A 16,830-nucleotide genomic window follows, 5' to 3' on the forward strand; every position below is an offset into this window, starting at 1 on the left:
TCACTATCATGACTAAGTGTGTGAAACTGCTGTTCTAGTTAATCTGACTCACGCTCTGTGGCTTTAGACAGATCGGCATCACACAAAAGCTGCAGTCAGACTCTCTCTCTGTGTATGTGTGTGTGTGTGTGCACAGGTTTTGTCTCATAACCTTCACAGTGTTTTGCGTATTCCTCACGATCCGGCGGCCCTCGAGAGACACTTCAGCGACGATGATGACGGCCCCGTATCCAGTCAGGGGTACATGCCTTACCTGAACCAGTTCATACTGGACAAGGTACCGAAGCACAAACACACACTCGTGAGACTTGAGTTACGATTCACCGAACCACCGACTTTGTCTCGGATGTTTATCTCAAAATTAGTCCAGCAAGTGTTTAGGGCTGTAAAAACAACGTGGAGAAACACAAACACACACTCAGAGGCGCGTACAACACTCAAAAAGTAATGCATTACAATATTGCGTTACTCCCTTAAAAAGTAACTAATTGCGTTACTTTTTTAGAAAAGTAATGCGTCACGTCTTTTTTGCGTTACTTTTTTTTCACCTGGGCTGTGCTTGTGTCAAAAAAGTTATATTTTTGGATTAAATGTAAAGGCCCTTTCACACCAAAAGTGAAATAATAATCCTCAGGCTGAAGGGAATGCAGTTTCACTCCTGTACAGTAGAGGGCGCCGCTCAAACACACCCTTCAGCTGCTGTTATTCTGGATTAACGAACGATAGGATGCAGGAGAAGAAGTTTTACACTTTACCAATAAAAACAAAAAAATCTTTAGTCATTTTTGCTCATTGTTTAACTGAATCATCGAAAGTCAGAAGTGCATTCGTCAATAACGTGAGATTAAATGCATAAAAATGTATGTTTTATTTAACATATTTAGTTATTGGAGGTTTGCATAGTATTCTGATCCTGCATTTCACTGATTTTATTCATTTTGAGGAATATTTAATCTTTTTTGTGTGCAAGCGAGATGAGTAAATGCACTCACATTTAGTCTAGAACTACAATAACCATCATGTTTACACACACACACACACACACACACACACACACATAACGTCTGTCAGTCAATAAATGGGAAAACAAAGTTACTTGTGTTAATCATTTTGAAAAAGTAACTCAGATATTTTGTTCTAAATTTTAAAAGTAATGTGTTTCTTTACTAGTTACTTAAAGTCATCTGAATTCGTAACTCGTGAGCGAATGACGCTTAATGACAGTTGTCATACGTGTAATGAGTTCGCCCCAACACTGAACGACCAACTTTGTCTCGGATGTTTATCCCAAAATTCGCTCAATCCAGTAGAGCTATACATCAATGTGGAGAGCAGCTCAGATCGTTGGACGAGTCAAACCGGAGCACAGTTTGAGACGTCACTGAGATCTCACGACCTATTCGTACGAGTGAGTACGAGGTGGCTAATTCGTACGATTTGTCTAAACCCCAGTCCTGGTTAGGTTTAGGGGCGGGGTCAGGGGTTGGTCATTCGTACGAATTCATATCAATTGGCCAACTCGTAAAATATGTATCATTTAGCAAAAATCTAACAAATTCGCACAAGTGAAGTGTACGAAAATTTGTACGCATTTTTGTACGGATTTTTGTACGAAAATTTGTACGCATTTTTGTACGAAATTTGTACGAATTGCCGTGAGGCCGGAGGATCTCTTCAGAAACTCACAAGTTGCCATTAGCTCTGTTTCCATCCACATATTTTATGTGCATTATGGGATTACGAATAAAAAAACGCTGGATGGAAATACCAAAATGCGCATAAATTCTAAAATATCTACGCATATAAACTACGACGGAAACACATTTACCGAATAAATCCCTCATAAACTCTTGTGCCTCAGCGTCAGCTGTGATTGGATAACCGCAGTAACCAGTGGACCAATGGCGTCGCAGCGTCTCTAATGTTGGTTTGGTGTTTCTGAAGCGCCGGAGTCGAAGTGTGTGATTAGAGTGATTGGGTGTAATTCCCTCCAGAAGCGTCTCACACACACGAGTGTGTTCCCGAACACCAGCATCCGAACGCCAGAGAACACGACAGCGTTACTGTGTTTCGCCTGACGCTCGACACACACTCGTTTATGATGGAGGGGAAACAGCCACAGTGCAGAAACGTACTGTTTTATTACTGATATTTTGTCCCAGATTTTGTTCTCTTGAACACATCCCAGCATGCAACAGCCGTCATTTCACCGTCTAGGTTAACTATAGACCCGATATAGTCCGGCTATGAGTAACTCACTTCTAGACGAAATAACCTTAAATGTCGTTTTTGCCAAAATAACTTGCGAGATGTATGATATTCCATTATGTATGCAAAGTCAACAGTGATTGGTGTCATTACTTCACTCATTTAATTTCTTCGTTGTCTAATCGTTGACTAGTCTATTCTTGGGCGATGGTTTAGACGTCAATTAAATGTTCACTGACAGCCCAGATTTTGCCTTGTACTTTGCCTTAGACGTTTGGACGCTATTAGACGTCTTTTAAACGCAAAATTGCTTGCTGGGATGGAAACCTTTCTTTATTCGCAAATGTTATACGTGATATTTAAATTTAAATTCGCAACTCTGCATAGAAACATAGCGAAACTCATTGATTTTCCTGAGGAAATAATCCAGATGGCGTTGGGTTTGCTGTGTGGTCAGGTGACGGAGGGGACGTTCGTTAAAGAAGAAGTCGACGAGCTTTGCTGGACTCTGTGTTCCAAGAAAAACTACCGTCCCGACACGCCCCGGGTTCTGACCAATCAGGACGCTCTCCGCCTCTGGTGCCTCTTCAACTTCCTGGCGGAGGACAGATACCCTCTCGCTCTCGTGCCGGAGGAGGTGAGCTGATACCCGTCTCCAACTCCACCGAGACCAGGCTCTGCTGAACATGCTCGTCATTAGCGGGTCATTAAACCAGCTAGCATGTTTCAAAAACCAGTTTGACCATCAGAATGAAATCAAAACGAACTTGATTTAATTTTTCATTCACGACCCTTGACCTTATTCTGCATTTCAGTGTTTACGATGAAGGTTGAATGTTAAATTTTATTGCAAATTGAATCAACATTGATATTGGGACGTTGTTTCAACTTCTTACTTTTGATACAGATCTTGATAAAATTTCACCATTGATTTATAAGTATTTTGTTACAAACACATCTAACATATACATATTTATAGATTTTTTAACACACTCTCGCACACACACACATTTTTATTTAAATTTAGTTATGTATTTATTTACATTTGAATATACTTAAAATATATACAGATTGTTCATATATTTTTATGTAAATGAGCTCATATAGATGCAAAAAATATAAAAATTATAATTTATTTGTTAACCTTATTTTCTGTATAAGTATTTTGTTATCATTTTTACAACCATAAAGCGTTAAACGTTTCAATGTTTAAAAACTTTTTTCAGTGTTAAAATTTAAAAATATGATTTAAATTTTAAATATATAAACCCATATATTTCTCATTTATATTTATAAAATAATATTGAACAATTTTTAACCTTTTTACAACCATTTAGCGTTAAATGTTGTTTCAATGTTTTTTATTTTATTATTTTTCGATGTTATAATGTAAATATAATTATATATTTATTTTAGTGCTGTCTAATCGATTAATCGCGATTAATCACATCTAACATAAAAATTTGTATATGTATACATATATATACTGTATATATATATATATATACTGTATACATATACTGCATATATATGTTTATACACACACATATTATATATTTACAAACTTTCTTACGATTAATCGATAAGATAGCACTAATTTATTTATATGATATTTACATTTTGAGTATATACACACGTTTCATATATATATATAAAAAATATTTAATAATAAGATAAATATAAAATAATTTAAATATTTATATACGTATGTAAATGAGCTTATATAGATGCAAAAATATTAGTGCTGTCAAATTGATAAATCGCGATTTAATCGATTCTAACATAAAAGTTTGTGTTTATATATGTGTGTGAATATATATATATATATGTGTGTGTGTGTGTGTGTGTGTGTGTGTGTGTATTATATAAACACAAAATTTTACGTTTGTGCGATTAATCGCGATTAATCGATTTGACAGCACTACAAAACATACATTAAAATAAAAAAGTATTTAGTTAACATTGTTAGGCTTTTAACAACCATTCAGCGTTAGATGTTGTTTCAATGTTTTGTAAACGTTTTCCATGATTACACATCACTTCAACGGGACGTGTGTTGATCATGTTCCCTGGTGTTCTGGCGTGTGTTCCCGCTGTCAGGCGGAGTACCTGCTGAGGAAGGTGAGCAGTGTGATGACGGTGGAGCTGAGCTGTGTGGAGCTCGAGGAGCTTCCGTCGCGCGACGCCCTGAGCGTGTGGACCTTCCTGGAGCTGGTGAACGCGGCGGCCGCTAGCCGGGACGCCGACGCCGAGAGCCTGTCCATGGCCGTGGAGAAGGTGTATCGCGAGATGGTGGGGAACGTGTTGAAAGAGGTGCGCTGATGTCACTTCCTCTGGCTGATGTGGAAGAATGGGTACCGAAACCCAGTGCCATTGGGAGGAACCTTTTCATCGTTCCTAGAACTATTGGCGGGAGTTCCCGGAGTTTGGCGTGTTCGCACCGCAGGAACTAGGAGCGACTTTAGTTCTAGGAACTCCTTTTAGAGGAACTAATTTACTCCTACGGTCAGAGTCGGCATAACAAGTGTAGTTGGGTTAGGTGGCTTAGGTAGTATTGTGAATTATGTAAATTTGTTGTGTTTTGTATCTATATATCTATTTACGCATACTTTAAAATTGTGATATATTGTTACATTTTAAGATTTTTTTTTTTTTCAATAAATAAGCCGTTATTTAATGTCATTAACCATCGATTTATGGCTCTTTAAAAAAAAAAAACCTTTAGCCACCAGTACCGTTTTAAAAGTATCGATTTGGCACAGTTATCGTAAAATACCCAAACGATACCCAACCCAACGCCCGTATGACACGTGCGCGCGTGTTTTAAAATAGATGTCTATTTGTGTTTACCCTATTCGGTAACACTTTACTTGAAGGGGTGTGCATAAGACTGACATGACACCTTCATAATCATGATATGACACATGTCATGAATATGAAGGAGGGTTTATGCATGTTTATGACAACTGTCATTAAGTGTCAATCGCTCAATTGTGACATTTTTAATGCAAATATGACATTATTGTCATAAATATGTCATAAACATGACATAGCAGATTAATTATCAAACTTAAGAAACCACTGAGCTTTATGGGTTAACATTACATTAAACTGTCATGTGGTTGGTTTTCACATTGGCTGTCATGAGACATATTTATGACAATTTATGTTGTCTTGGTAATGTCAAGTTGACATGTTATGATGTATTGGTTTATGTCAAGTTGTTATAACAAAGACATCTCATACAATGTCATATTTGCATTAGAAATGTTATAATTGAGCGATTGACGCTTAATGACAGTTGTCATAAACATGCATAAAACCGCCCTGTGTCATGTCATGATTATGAAGGTGTCATGTCAGTCTTATGCACACCCCTTCAAGTAAAGTGTTACCTTAAATGATTTGTATGCACCTGTGCACCGGGACAAATCCCTTGCACATGCCTCAGCAATGAAAGCTGGTGTGGTTTCAGGGCTACCTGTGGAAGAAGGGACACCTGCGCAGGAACTGGACCGAGCGCTGGTTCTGCCTGAAGCCCGGGTCCTTCTCGTACTACGCCAGCGAGGACGGCAGGGAGTGTAAGGGCGTCATCGAGATGGACCAGAACTGCTGTGTGGAGGTACGGCCAGCGGATCAAAAACAGCACTGTGACCGACACTGGCCATACGACTCAAGCTTTCCCGGGACACAAAATTCTTTCACAAGTTTCTGTACAGCCTAGTGTGTATTCTGTCACGCTTGAGACCCAGAATCACTCAGTTGATCAGTGATATTCTCTCACGGACCTCGTCGTTAGGGTTAGGGTTGCTCGTGTCTCCTGCTATCCTGATTATCTTCGGGATCTCTTTAGATCAGAAACACGACCAGCTTTACACGTGGATATGGAAAATGTAAAATATGCTTGACTGTCTTTGATCTCCAAACCTGATCCTACTCTCCACACGTCATACGCGCAGAACGATAAGCCGTAAGAAGCACCAACCAATGATGTTGATTTTGAACTTAAAGGTGCTGTATGTAACTTTTCACTCTACTAAAGCATAAAAATACCATAATATGTTTGCATATATTGAGGAAACATGCTGAGTTCACATACTGGTTTCTCTGAAAAACACTTCTACAGCCAGTTATTTTACTGTGAAATGTGCGTTTCCAGGCTGAATGTTTGTTTTGGCAACATGACATCATGACTTTTGCGTAAACATACACGCCACTTTCAAGTCAAGTGGCGTGTTACCTATACGCATTTTGAGCTATCCGCATGAACCGTCATCTACGCCGTTAAATGTCCGAGCGAAACGAAGCAAAATGTAGATCTACATCTGGGGAGCGATATTTTTTTTCCTAGGATGGTAGGGGAAGACTCATAAATGGTATTAACCCCAGTGACGGGTAGGTTTAGGGACGGGGTTGGGGTAGGTCATATATTTATGATAAACACGCTGAAAAGCGTTTATGCGTGTTGATAGCACGCCAAAAATGGAAATACGAATTGGCGTGTCATACATACGCCATTTCATGAGATCAGTCTGGTTTTGGTCTGATATACTTCGTTTTTTTCCATTTGCCAATTTTCATTGTCCATTGCGCTCGTTCCTTTTGCGTGTCTCAAACTGGCATGAGCGTCGAGTCTGAGGAGGCGGGGCGGGAGAAACGACGATCTTTTGCACCTTTAGGAAAGCTGATCAAAAATATATTTGCTGGGGGCCGATTGCATAACCTCCAAATACATTTGCGTTAACCCGCACTCGTACGATTGAGCGCACACTGACGCAAAGCCAGCGTTTTCCATTAATTTCCTAAAGTTGAGCTTTACGCTCGCGCTCGCGCACAAGAACTGAACTGAACTAGTGTGCACGCACCGTCACCATGTACTAACGCACTTGTGTATGCCAGTTCGTTTAAAAACATGCCGGAACGCAAAAGTCCCGGGACAGGATCCGTTTCCCACGAGCGCACGTTTCTCCGTCTGATGCCACGTCTCGACTGTGATTGACAGGTGCTGTCGGACCGGGACGGGAAGAGATGCATGTTCTGCGTGAAGACGCTCAACAAGACTTTCGAGATCAGCGCGCCGGACTCCAGACAGAGACAAGAGTGGATCACAGGTCGGATTTCACTAGCAAGAATCATTCTCTCAATATCTAAACATCCTTTAAAACAAAGAGCACTTACAAGGTTCATCAGATATCAAAACTTAATTACACTACATATACATATATAAACCCCGTTTGTCCTCGGGGTTTCCCCCATACATCAGGATTTCTGTTCGTAAATATTTAACATGTTGAATGTAGGATTGTCGGAAGGGGAGAAATCGGCCCGAATATCTTGTGGTTTGGCCCAGCGTAACAGAAGACCAAAACCAGTCAAATATCAACTGAGTTCTTCTCATATTTTATTACCATTTTCTAAACTATAGCGAATAAACTGTGGCAATGTGAGAAATGTCTTTTGATTTGACTGTATATATATATATATATATATATATATAAAGCACAAACTGATTTAATTAAACGTTGCCAAAAATAACGGACAACATATAAAACGTTGTCAAAGTAATTCCGGTTCGCATGGACTTTGAAAAAAATTGGTTGAGAAAGACTACACGCCTGTGCACATATATATATTTAAATACGCATACCAACAGATTTTTATTTTTAAAGGCCAGTTATTTCATGAATCCAGGATACTATGCATCCTGATAAAGTTCACTTTGCCTTTGGAATTAAATGTTGCAGCATGATAACGCACGGCCCCATGTTGCAAGGATCTGTACACAATTCCTGGAAGCTGAAAACATCCCAGTTCTTGCATGGCCAGCATACTCACCAGCCATTTTAGAGGGGCCTTTTATTGTGGACAGCCTAAGGCACACCTGTGCAATAGTCATGCGGTCTTATCAGCATCTTTATATGCCACACCTGTGAAGTGGATGTATTATCTCACCAAAGGAGAAGTGCTCACTAACACAGATTTAGACAGATTTGTGAACAATATTTGAGAGAAATAGGCCTTTTGTGTACATAGAAAAAGTCTTAGATCTTTGAGTTCAGCTCATGAAAATGGGGGCAAAAACAAAAGTGTTGCGTTTAAATATATAACGGACATACATATATATCGGACACCTTCATTTAACAATAAACATTGAGAAAGCATATTTTGTATTTATATATATATATATATATATTTGCTTTATATACTGTATATATATATATAAAGCATAAACCTCACTGAATTTGATTGGTTGAGTTAATTGTAATAGTTGTTCCCCTGATCCCGTGTCTCCATCAGCAATCCTGTAAGTGTCCTATATATATATATATATATATGTGAGTTCCCTCTCTCTCTCCGTCAGCGATGGCGACGGCTCAGCGCTTGTCTGCGTCGGGCCAGACGTCTCTCCACGAGGAGCTGAAGGCTCGGCGCCGGGACCAGCGCGAGGAGCGAGAGAGGAGGCGCTCGCTGCGGGTGGAGGAGACCCGGCGTCTGCAGGAGCTTCAGGAGGAGCGCGAGGAGCAGTGGGTGGAGCTGAAGCTGCTGAAGGAGGCGCAGATACAGACGCGAGTCTCTCAGAAGGAGGAGGAGCAGAGGAGGAGCAGACAGCAGGAGGAGCTGCAGAGCGCCCTGGAGAAGCAGCTCGTGCAGGCGCAGGAGGTACACCCGCACGCTCCACATCACGACTGTCATCTCGGCTCCCTGAAGAGGGAACGAGGCGTCGCGTCGAGATTGGCGGGTTGGGAACGCTCTGCGTGATTGCGTCGTGAAGCACTTGTGATATCAGTCTAGGCGGGAGACGTCATGGCAGGACACTATAAAGCGCACCCAGACCAAACATTGTCAGCTTCTGATAGGTCGAAGCACTGGCTCGCCCGGAGGTACGGCAAGGCGACGCAACGTCTCGTTCCCTCTTCGGGAAACCGAGGCTACAGTCGTAACTGAGGCGTAACCTTTCAAGGGATCTCGCGTTGCGTCGAGATAACGCTGTGGGAACGTCTATACCAGTGTTTCTCAACCCTGCTCCTGAAGGACCCCCAACACTGCACGTTTTCTTTGTCTCCCTAATCAAACACACCTGATTCAACTCATCAGCTCATTATCACATATATCCCCGTTGGGGGTCCTTCAGGAGCAGGGTTGAGAAACACTGGTCTATACCAACGCCACCATAGTGACCAGTGCCTGTCTTGTGCACACACCACCGCCGCATCACACACCTCTTGTAGGGATACCCCTAATACTAGGCTACACACTCCTCCTGTAGGGAGCTCTAGAGAGATCGTGGACCAAACCCACACGTCCATAACTCTGTTCTCCAGAACTCCCGTGAGTAGAAGAATCAGGGAAACCATGTACAGACCTGAGACTGTTAAAAAAGATGGACGACACCCCTTCGTTCTCTTCCACTGGTGAAAACTGAAGCCGCCAAAGTCCTAATATGGCGCTGACATCTTGCGCTGATTTGGGACCTGCTTCTGCGCAGTAGTAAAGCCGCGATATCAAGGTCCCGCCCTCACTCTAATGAGAACTTCCTTCACTACCGTTAGGACAGTTTACTGTAGAACAACTCATTATGTCAGTGTGAAATAAACAGTTATGAACTTTTAAGTTGAAGCTCCCATCTCCTCTCGAAAATCCCCAAAAAAGTCAGTGATGCTTCGTTTATAGAAGCTGTCAATCACAGCTGTCAATCATGACGTCACATTCACGTTTTTATAGCATCAAATAACTAAGACCAAATTTATTTTAAAAGATGAACACTTAAATTTACATGAGCGTGAAAACCCGCCCTAAAATGACAGAAAACATCTTTGTAAAAAATTCATTTGAAGTGTAATTTCATTGTTTAGTTTGCATCGTGTTCATTAGACTTCATGGGGAAGCGGTACTGTACCTTTAAGTCTTAAAGGTACAGTAGCAAAAATTATTCTTTTAAAACTGAAACACTGTAAGTGGGAAAAACTGCATCAAAAGTGTAAAATACGACTCGAAGAGATTGACATCTCAAGCAGGGGCTCATTAGCATAATGACCCGCCCACATTCACAAATCAACACATGACATGATAAATGACATTATGAACTATACTACAGAACAGAGGTCATTTACAAATACATGTGAGTTTTAAAGGTACAGTAGCAAAAACACTGCATTTTTTTAACACTGTAAGTGGGAAACACTGCATCAAAAGAACAGACAAGGAAGTCCTATACGAACAGTGAAACTGAACTCAAGCTTGTGTGTGTGTGTGTGTGTGTGTGTGTCAGGCGCGTGCGAATCTTCGAGCAGAGGTGGCGGTTCGCGATCTGGAGGCCGAACATCAGCGACGGAGAATCAGAGAACTGGAAGATCTTCATCACAGACTGCAAGAAGCTCTAGAGCAACAGATCAGAGCGAGACAAGAGGAAGAGACGTACAGATACACACAGACCAGGTGCACGCACACACACACACACACACACACACACACACGCACGCGCGCGCACACACACACACACACACACACACACACACACACGAGAGAGACATACAGAGAGAGAGAGAGAGAGAGAGAGACAGAAAGGTTGTGAGTGACTCTCAAAGGAAGCGCCGCCCTCACACTTAAAAACCCACAAATGAACACACATTTTCATTTAATATATTTATGCAAATGAGATGTAGATAACGTACAGATCTAGACCTCTAAACGTTTTTCTAACGTTTTCTAACGTTCTAACGTTTCTAACGTTCACACATCATAAATATTAATGTAAATCAACTTATATAGACCTCTATTGTTTATATTTAAATATAGTTCTATATGTGAATGTAAATGAGCGCATATCGACGGACTTCTGTTGTTTCTATTTAAATATAATTATTTATTTATTTATTTATACTTAATTTATTGCACATATTTAGATATTTATGTATGTATTATAATAATATAAAGTGTTTTAAAATATTATATAATTATATTAATTACATTAAACATAAATTAAGTATTTTATTGATTTTCTTTATTTATATTAAAATTATAATAATAAAAAAATTAATATATATCATTTACTTTATTTATAAATTATTTTTATCTTTAATTAAGTCGCTAAAGGAGGTTTGGACACATTTAGTCCCTGTCTGAATAATAATAAATAAGGCTGTTAGAAACACACACACACTCACACTCACACACACACACTCACACTCACACACACAAACACACACACACACACACACACACACACAGTATACGTAACACTTCCTGTGAGCTTAGCTTTGGTTTGGTCTCGATGAACGCTGCACAAATGCTGACGTGTGTGTTCAACAGTTTTTACCACATCATCACCACTAGTTTATGAGACACTGATTTCCAACCTTAGTCGTTGTTTTACTTGATTAATAAACAAAAGTTAAGCATAACTGCTGACATTTAACGCTTCGTTTCTCTTCTAAATGCCTGAGTAACTTAACACCGCTTAACAAGTTCTCAAGTGGACTTTTTTCAGCGCTAGTTTTCAGTTTCAACGCTGTTTAACACATTTTGCTGATGTAAAGAGCCGTTAGCTTTGGTGGTCAGTATTACCACTGATGTTTATTTTTATCTACACACATTGACGTTAGCTTTATCTGATCTATTTGTGGCATTTAGCATTGATGTTTCTGGTGTTAGCTTTGTTAGTAGTGATATTTCTAGTGTTCAACTGTGTTAACCTTGATATTTCGATTTTAGCAGTAACATTGATAGGTCCAGCGACTAGCGGTGTTAGCAGTGATATTTCTGATGTTTAGGTGTGTTAGCAGTGATATTTCCGGTGTTTATCTATGCTAGCCTAGCAGTAATATTTCTGGCATTTAGCTGTGTTAGCAGTAATATTTATAGTGTGTATCTATGCTAGCAGTGATGTTTCAGGTGTTTAGCTGTTAACATTGATATTTCCAGTGATTAGCTGTGTTAGCAGTGATATTTCAGGTGTTTAGCTGTGTTAGCAGTAATATTTATTCTGGTGTTTATGCTAGTATTGATATTTCTGGGTTTTAGCTGTGCTAACAGACATGGATTTTTCTGGTGTTTAGATGTGTTAGCAGATGTTTTTGGTGTTTAGCTGTGTTAACATTGATATTTATTCTGGTGTTTATGCTAGTATTGATATTTCTGGTGTTTAGCTGTGCTAACAGACATTGATATATCCTGTGTTAGCAGTGATATTTCTGCTGTTTGTCTATGTCAACATTGATATCTCCGGTATTTAGCTGTGTTAGCAGTAATATTTTTTCTGGTGTTTATCTATGCTAGTAGAGCTATTTCTGGTGTTTAGCTGTGTTAACAGACATTAAAATTTCCGGTGTTAGCTGTGTTAGCAGTGATATTTCTGTTGTTTATCTCTGCTAGCAGATGTTTCTGGTGTTTAGTTGTTACCATTTGATATTTCTAGTGCTTAGGTTTAGCTTTGTGTTTAGTTTGACATGTTTCTGTGTTTAGTTTAGCTCTGGTGTTTAGTTTAGCGCTGGTGTTTAGTTTAGCGCTAGCGTTTAGCCTGACTGTGCTGCTGGTGTTTCCAGGCTGCTGGCGGAGGAGGAGGAGAAGGTGAAGTCGCTGCTAGCGCTGCAGGAGGAGCAGGAGGAGCAGCTCCAGCAAACCCAGCGCGAGAAGCAGGAGCTCAAGCAGGAGATGGACAAGAAGTCCCAGGATCTGGACGAGGCCCAGCAGCAACTCGACAAAGTGCGGGCTAGTCGACGCAGAGTGGACCAGGACATCGCGGTGAGCTTGAGTTCATCACGTGTTCCTCACTAACGGGGAGCGTTCCCAGAGCTTTAGCTACACAGCTTCTGGCAAGGTTCTCTCAAAGTTATTCTGGTCTTTAATGTTCTGCTAATATAGTTATCGTTATAGTTATCGTCCGCTGGTGTGAACACTAATATAGTTATCGCTATAGTTATCGTCCGCTGGTGTGAACACTAATATAGTTATCATTATAGTTATCGTCCGCTGGTGTGAACACTAATATTGTTACGTATCGTTATAGTTATCGTCCGCTGGTGTGAACACTAATATAGTTATCGTTATAGTTATTGTCCGCTGGTGTGAACACTAATATAGTTATCGTTATAGTTATCGTCTGCTGTTGTGAACGCTAATATAGTTATCATTATAGTTATTGCTATAGTTATCGTCCGCTGGTGTGAACACTAATATAGTTATCATTATAGTTATCGTCCGCTGGTGTGAACACTAATATTGTTACGTATCGTTATAGTTATCGTCCGCTGGTGTGAACACTAATATAGTTATCGTTATAGTTATTGTCCGCTGGTGTGAACACTAATATAGTTATCGTTATAGTTATCGTCAGCTGGTGTGAACGCTAATATAGTTATCATTATAGTTATCGTCCGCTGGTGTGAACGCTAATATAGTTATCGTTATAGTTATCGTTCGCTGGTGTGAACACTAATATAGTTATTATAGTTATCGTCCGCTGGTGTGAACGCTAATACAGTTATAATTATACTTATCGTCCACTGGTGTGGATGCTAATATAGTTATCATTATAGTTATCGTCCGTTGGTGTAAACGATAACATACTTTCATTATAGTTGTATTTATACAGTTATCGTGTTTGGTGCGAAAGGGCCTTTAGGACACTTCTGTTAGCTGTGTCCACACTCATGAACATGTCGTCCACAGGCCGCCCAGCGTAAACTTCGTCAGGCCAGCACGAGTGTTAAACACTGGAACGTTCAGATGAACCGCCTGATGCACCCCATCGGCCCTGGAGGTTTGTGTGTTTATATGTTTATGCGTTTTGAATGCAACAAGAACATGTGTTGATTTCTATTTTTCTTAAAGAAAGGAGAGCGTCCTCCGGTAATCTTCTCGCCCCTCCGGTCCGCGTCCCCTCCGTCAGTGAGACCGAATCGAGACCTCCAACGAAAGACAAACAGAACAACCTCGAATGTGAAGATAACAGCAGTGGCGAGAATATGGACTGTGGGAACAACGAAAACACAGAGCCGACCGACCTTGACGCTGAATAAACCTGACATAACAGTGATAAACCTGACAGAAAAATGACCTGACTTAGCTGACTGTGAATGATTCAGAGCTATAATCATTACTGAAATGTACATGTGTTTTGTTATTATTGTCGTCTGGCAGAATCGGGCTGTTTTTGCTGGTGAAACTTGTGGTTTTACTTCCTGTTTCCTGTGTCAGCAGAAGATGCTGTGCTTGTGTAGAACTGATCTTTATCTCTCGCTCACTGTCTTGAAAGAGAATAAATGATTATAAAAAAAAACTAAATATGTGAGTCTTGAAAGTGTTTTATACAGTATTATCCATAATCTTGTACAAATACTGAAGAAGCACTATTTCATTCGCGTTAACGTCAATAACGACAATAATCAATAAAGACAATACCCTCTTACATGAGAGAATAATGCGTTTTGGTCGTTTACATAATTATCTGGATACTGAAACAAAACATTTAACGAACATTTAAAATTCTCTCAACTTTGAAGTTTGAACTTATTTTACAGTCTATGGATGGAACTTCGGTTTTTGTGTCTGTTTTTATGTGGCGAACAGCGCCATCTGTTGGCGATGACCGGAAGTGAGCGCGGAAACTCAAAGTAAGTGGATCTTGTTTGTGATGAAGTTAAAGAGCAACAGATATTAAAAGGACATCTTCACAATATGCAGCATATGTGAATGATATTCAAGTACACTCACAAACACACACGAGGTTCGTATAGGGTTAAATTAAACGAGCCGCTGTGACGTCATAGCCGTGACGCGTGTGATCCGGAGCGCTCGCGCCGTCGGGACTCCCGTTCCCGTTTGATGAAGCGCGTCCCGGTAAACATGACACATTTAACGAATCCTCACTGATCCCTCTGGAAAATAACGCGCACGGAAGGAATACACTTTCGGGATAAAGGTTCGTTATTCTGACGCGGTAAAACAAAGTCTCTCGTAAGTTTGTGTTCCGTGTGTTTCTGTCATGTGGAGCGGATCGAGTCATATGAGACTCTGATGGGTTATTTACTGAGAGAGAACGAGAAGTTTATGCGCAGATATAAAGTTGCAAAGAGAGTTTTGTGTTGACAGATCGCGCGAAGAATTAAAGACCTGATGATAGATAGATAGATAGATAGATAGATAGATAGATAGATAGATAGATAGATAGATAGATAGATAGATAGATAGATAGATTGGTTAGAAATAATAGATATATAGATAGATAGATAGATAGATAGATTGGTTAGAAATAATAGATAGATAGATAGATAGATAGATAGATAGATAGATAGATAGATAGATAGATAGATTGGTTAGAAATGATAGATAGATAGATAGATAGATAGATAGATAGATAGATAGATAGATAGATAGATAGATAGATAGGTTAGAAATAATAGATAGATAGATAGATAGATAGATAGATAGATAGATAGATAGATTGATAGATTGGTTAGATAGATAGATTGGTTAGAAATGATAGATAGATAGATAGATAGATAGATAGATAGATAGATAGATAGATAGATAGATAGATAGATAGATAGATGTGTTGTTTGTAGGGGAAAGTTGTTTTGGGGTGATTTGGGGACGATCTGTGCTCTTGCGACACACTCGCACACAGTGTGTATTTACTAACCTGATAAAAACACACTCACTGAACTCCAGGAACAGGCTGTGAGATCGCTGGGAATCAGAGTGAAGGGCTTCATTCATCACAGGTTCAACATTATGTAAAAATACAAACATGAAGAAGCCCTCAAGGCCAGGTAGTCGCCCACTCTCATACCCGAAAACATAATATGTTGATGTGAACTTTGAGATGTTGTGGTGGGACCCGTTCATTGACCCTGAAAGGTCACGACCTGCCGCTTAATATTAACACATCATCGGCTCTGTATATGACGAACATCTAGCAACAACACGTCTCAGAGATATGATGAAGTGTGTGTGTCGGTTCTGTTCATCTCAGGTGTGGTTATTGAACACACACTTCTCCTCCTCTTCTTTCCCTCGTCTGCCTCTCTCTCTCTACCTCTCTCTCTCTCTCTCTCTCTCTCTCTCTCTACCCCTCTCTCTCTCTCTCTCTCTCTCTCTCTCTCTCTCTCTCTCTCTCTCTCTCTCTCTCTCTCTCTCTCTACCTCTCTCTCTACCCCTCTCTCTCTCTCTCTCTCTCTCTCTCTCTCTCTCTCTCTCTCTCTGAGAGAGTCATGATTGTATTTTCTATTCTCATATGAAGAAACTGGAAAAGTTTGAAGGGATTTGGAAGGTTGACATTTTTTTGTGCTGGATTGAAAATGTTTTTGTAAAAAAAAAAAAAAATGTAGAAAATAATTTTTTGTAGTTCTATCTATAGAATTTGAGTAGTTCTATGTGATTTTTTTTATTTTATTTTGATGTTTATACTTGATGTTCTGTAGTTAACCCTTAAACGCACCCGGGACGTCCTTCACTACCCTAAAAATAATGCAGTTATAAAAGAATGCCTCTTTTCCCATTCATTCACTCGCGGCGCTAACGATCCGAGGTGTGTAACAGTGCAAGTATATCTTTCTGCACAACAATAATTGAATCTTAAGTGCAATTCACCTTTATTCCTCAAGGTGGCGATGTCTGATAAAC

The 16,830-nt window shown here is 39.9% G+C and overlaps 1 protein-coding gene across 1 annotated transcript in view; it reads left to right on the top strand.

Annotated features, from left to right (window-relative positions):
* The window catches only part of def6b (DEF6 guanine nucleotide exchange factor b), a 15,013-nt gene extending 511 nt beyond the window's left edge, over positions 1–14,502 (top strand). Inside the window, exons 2-11 of the mRNA XM_056237904.1 lie at positions 137–277; positions 2,666–2,845; positions 4,309–4,521; positions 5,684–5,830; positions 7,211–7,319; positions 8,570–8,868; positions 10,478–10,644; positions 12,750–12,948; positions 13,876–13,966; positions 14,038–14,502. Of these exons, the coding sequence (XP_056093879.1) occupies positions 137–277; positions 2,666–2,845; positions 4,309–4,521; positions 5,684–5,830; positions 7,211–7,319; positions 8,570–8,868; positions 10,478–10,644; positions 12,750–12,948; positions 13,876–13,966; positions 14,038–14,225 (1,734 nt within the window). The 3' untranslated portion in view covers positions 14,226–14,502. The remainder of the gene's footprint in view (positions 1–136; positions 278–2,665; positions 2,846–4,308; positions 4,522–5,683; positions 5,831–7,210; positions 7,320–8,569; positions 8,869–10,477; positions 10,645–12,749; positions 12,949–13,875; positions 13,967–14,037) is intronic.
* The last annotated feature ends 2,328 nt before the right edge of the window (positions 14,503–16,830 follow it).

The sequence above is a fragment of the Rhinichthys klamathensis genome, unplaced genomic scaffold, assembly GCF_029890125.1.
Source record: "Rhinichthys klamathensis goyatoka isolate OS25496 unplaced genomic scaffold, OSU_Roscu_1.1 h1tg000504l_1, whole genome shotgun sequence".
NCBI lineage: Eukaryota > Metazoa > Chordata > Actinopteri > Cypriniformes > Leuciscidae > Rhinichthys > Rhinichthys klamathensis.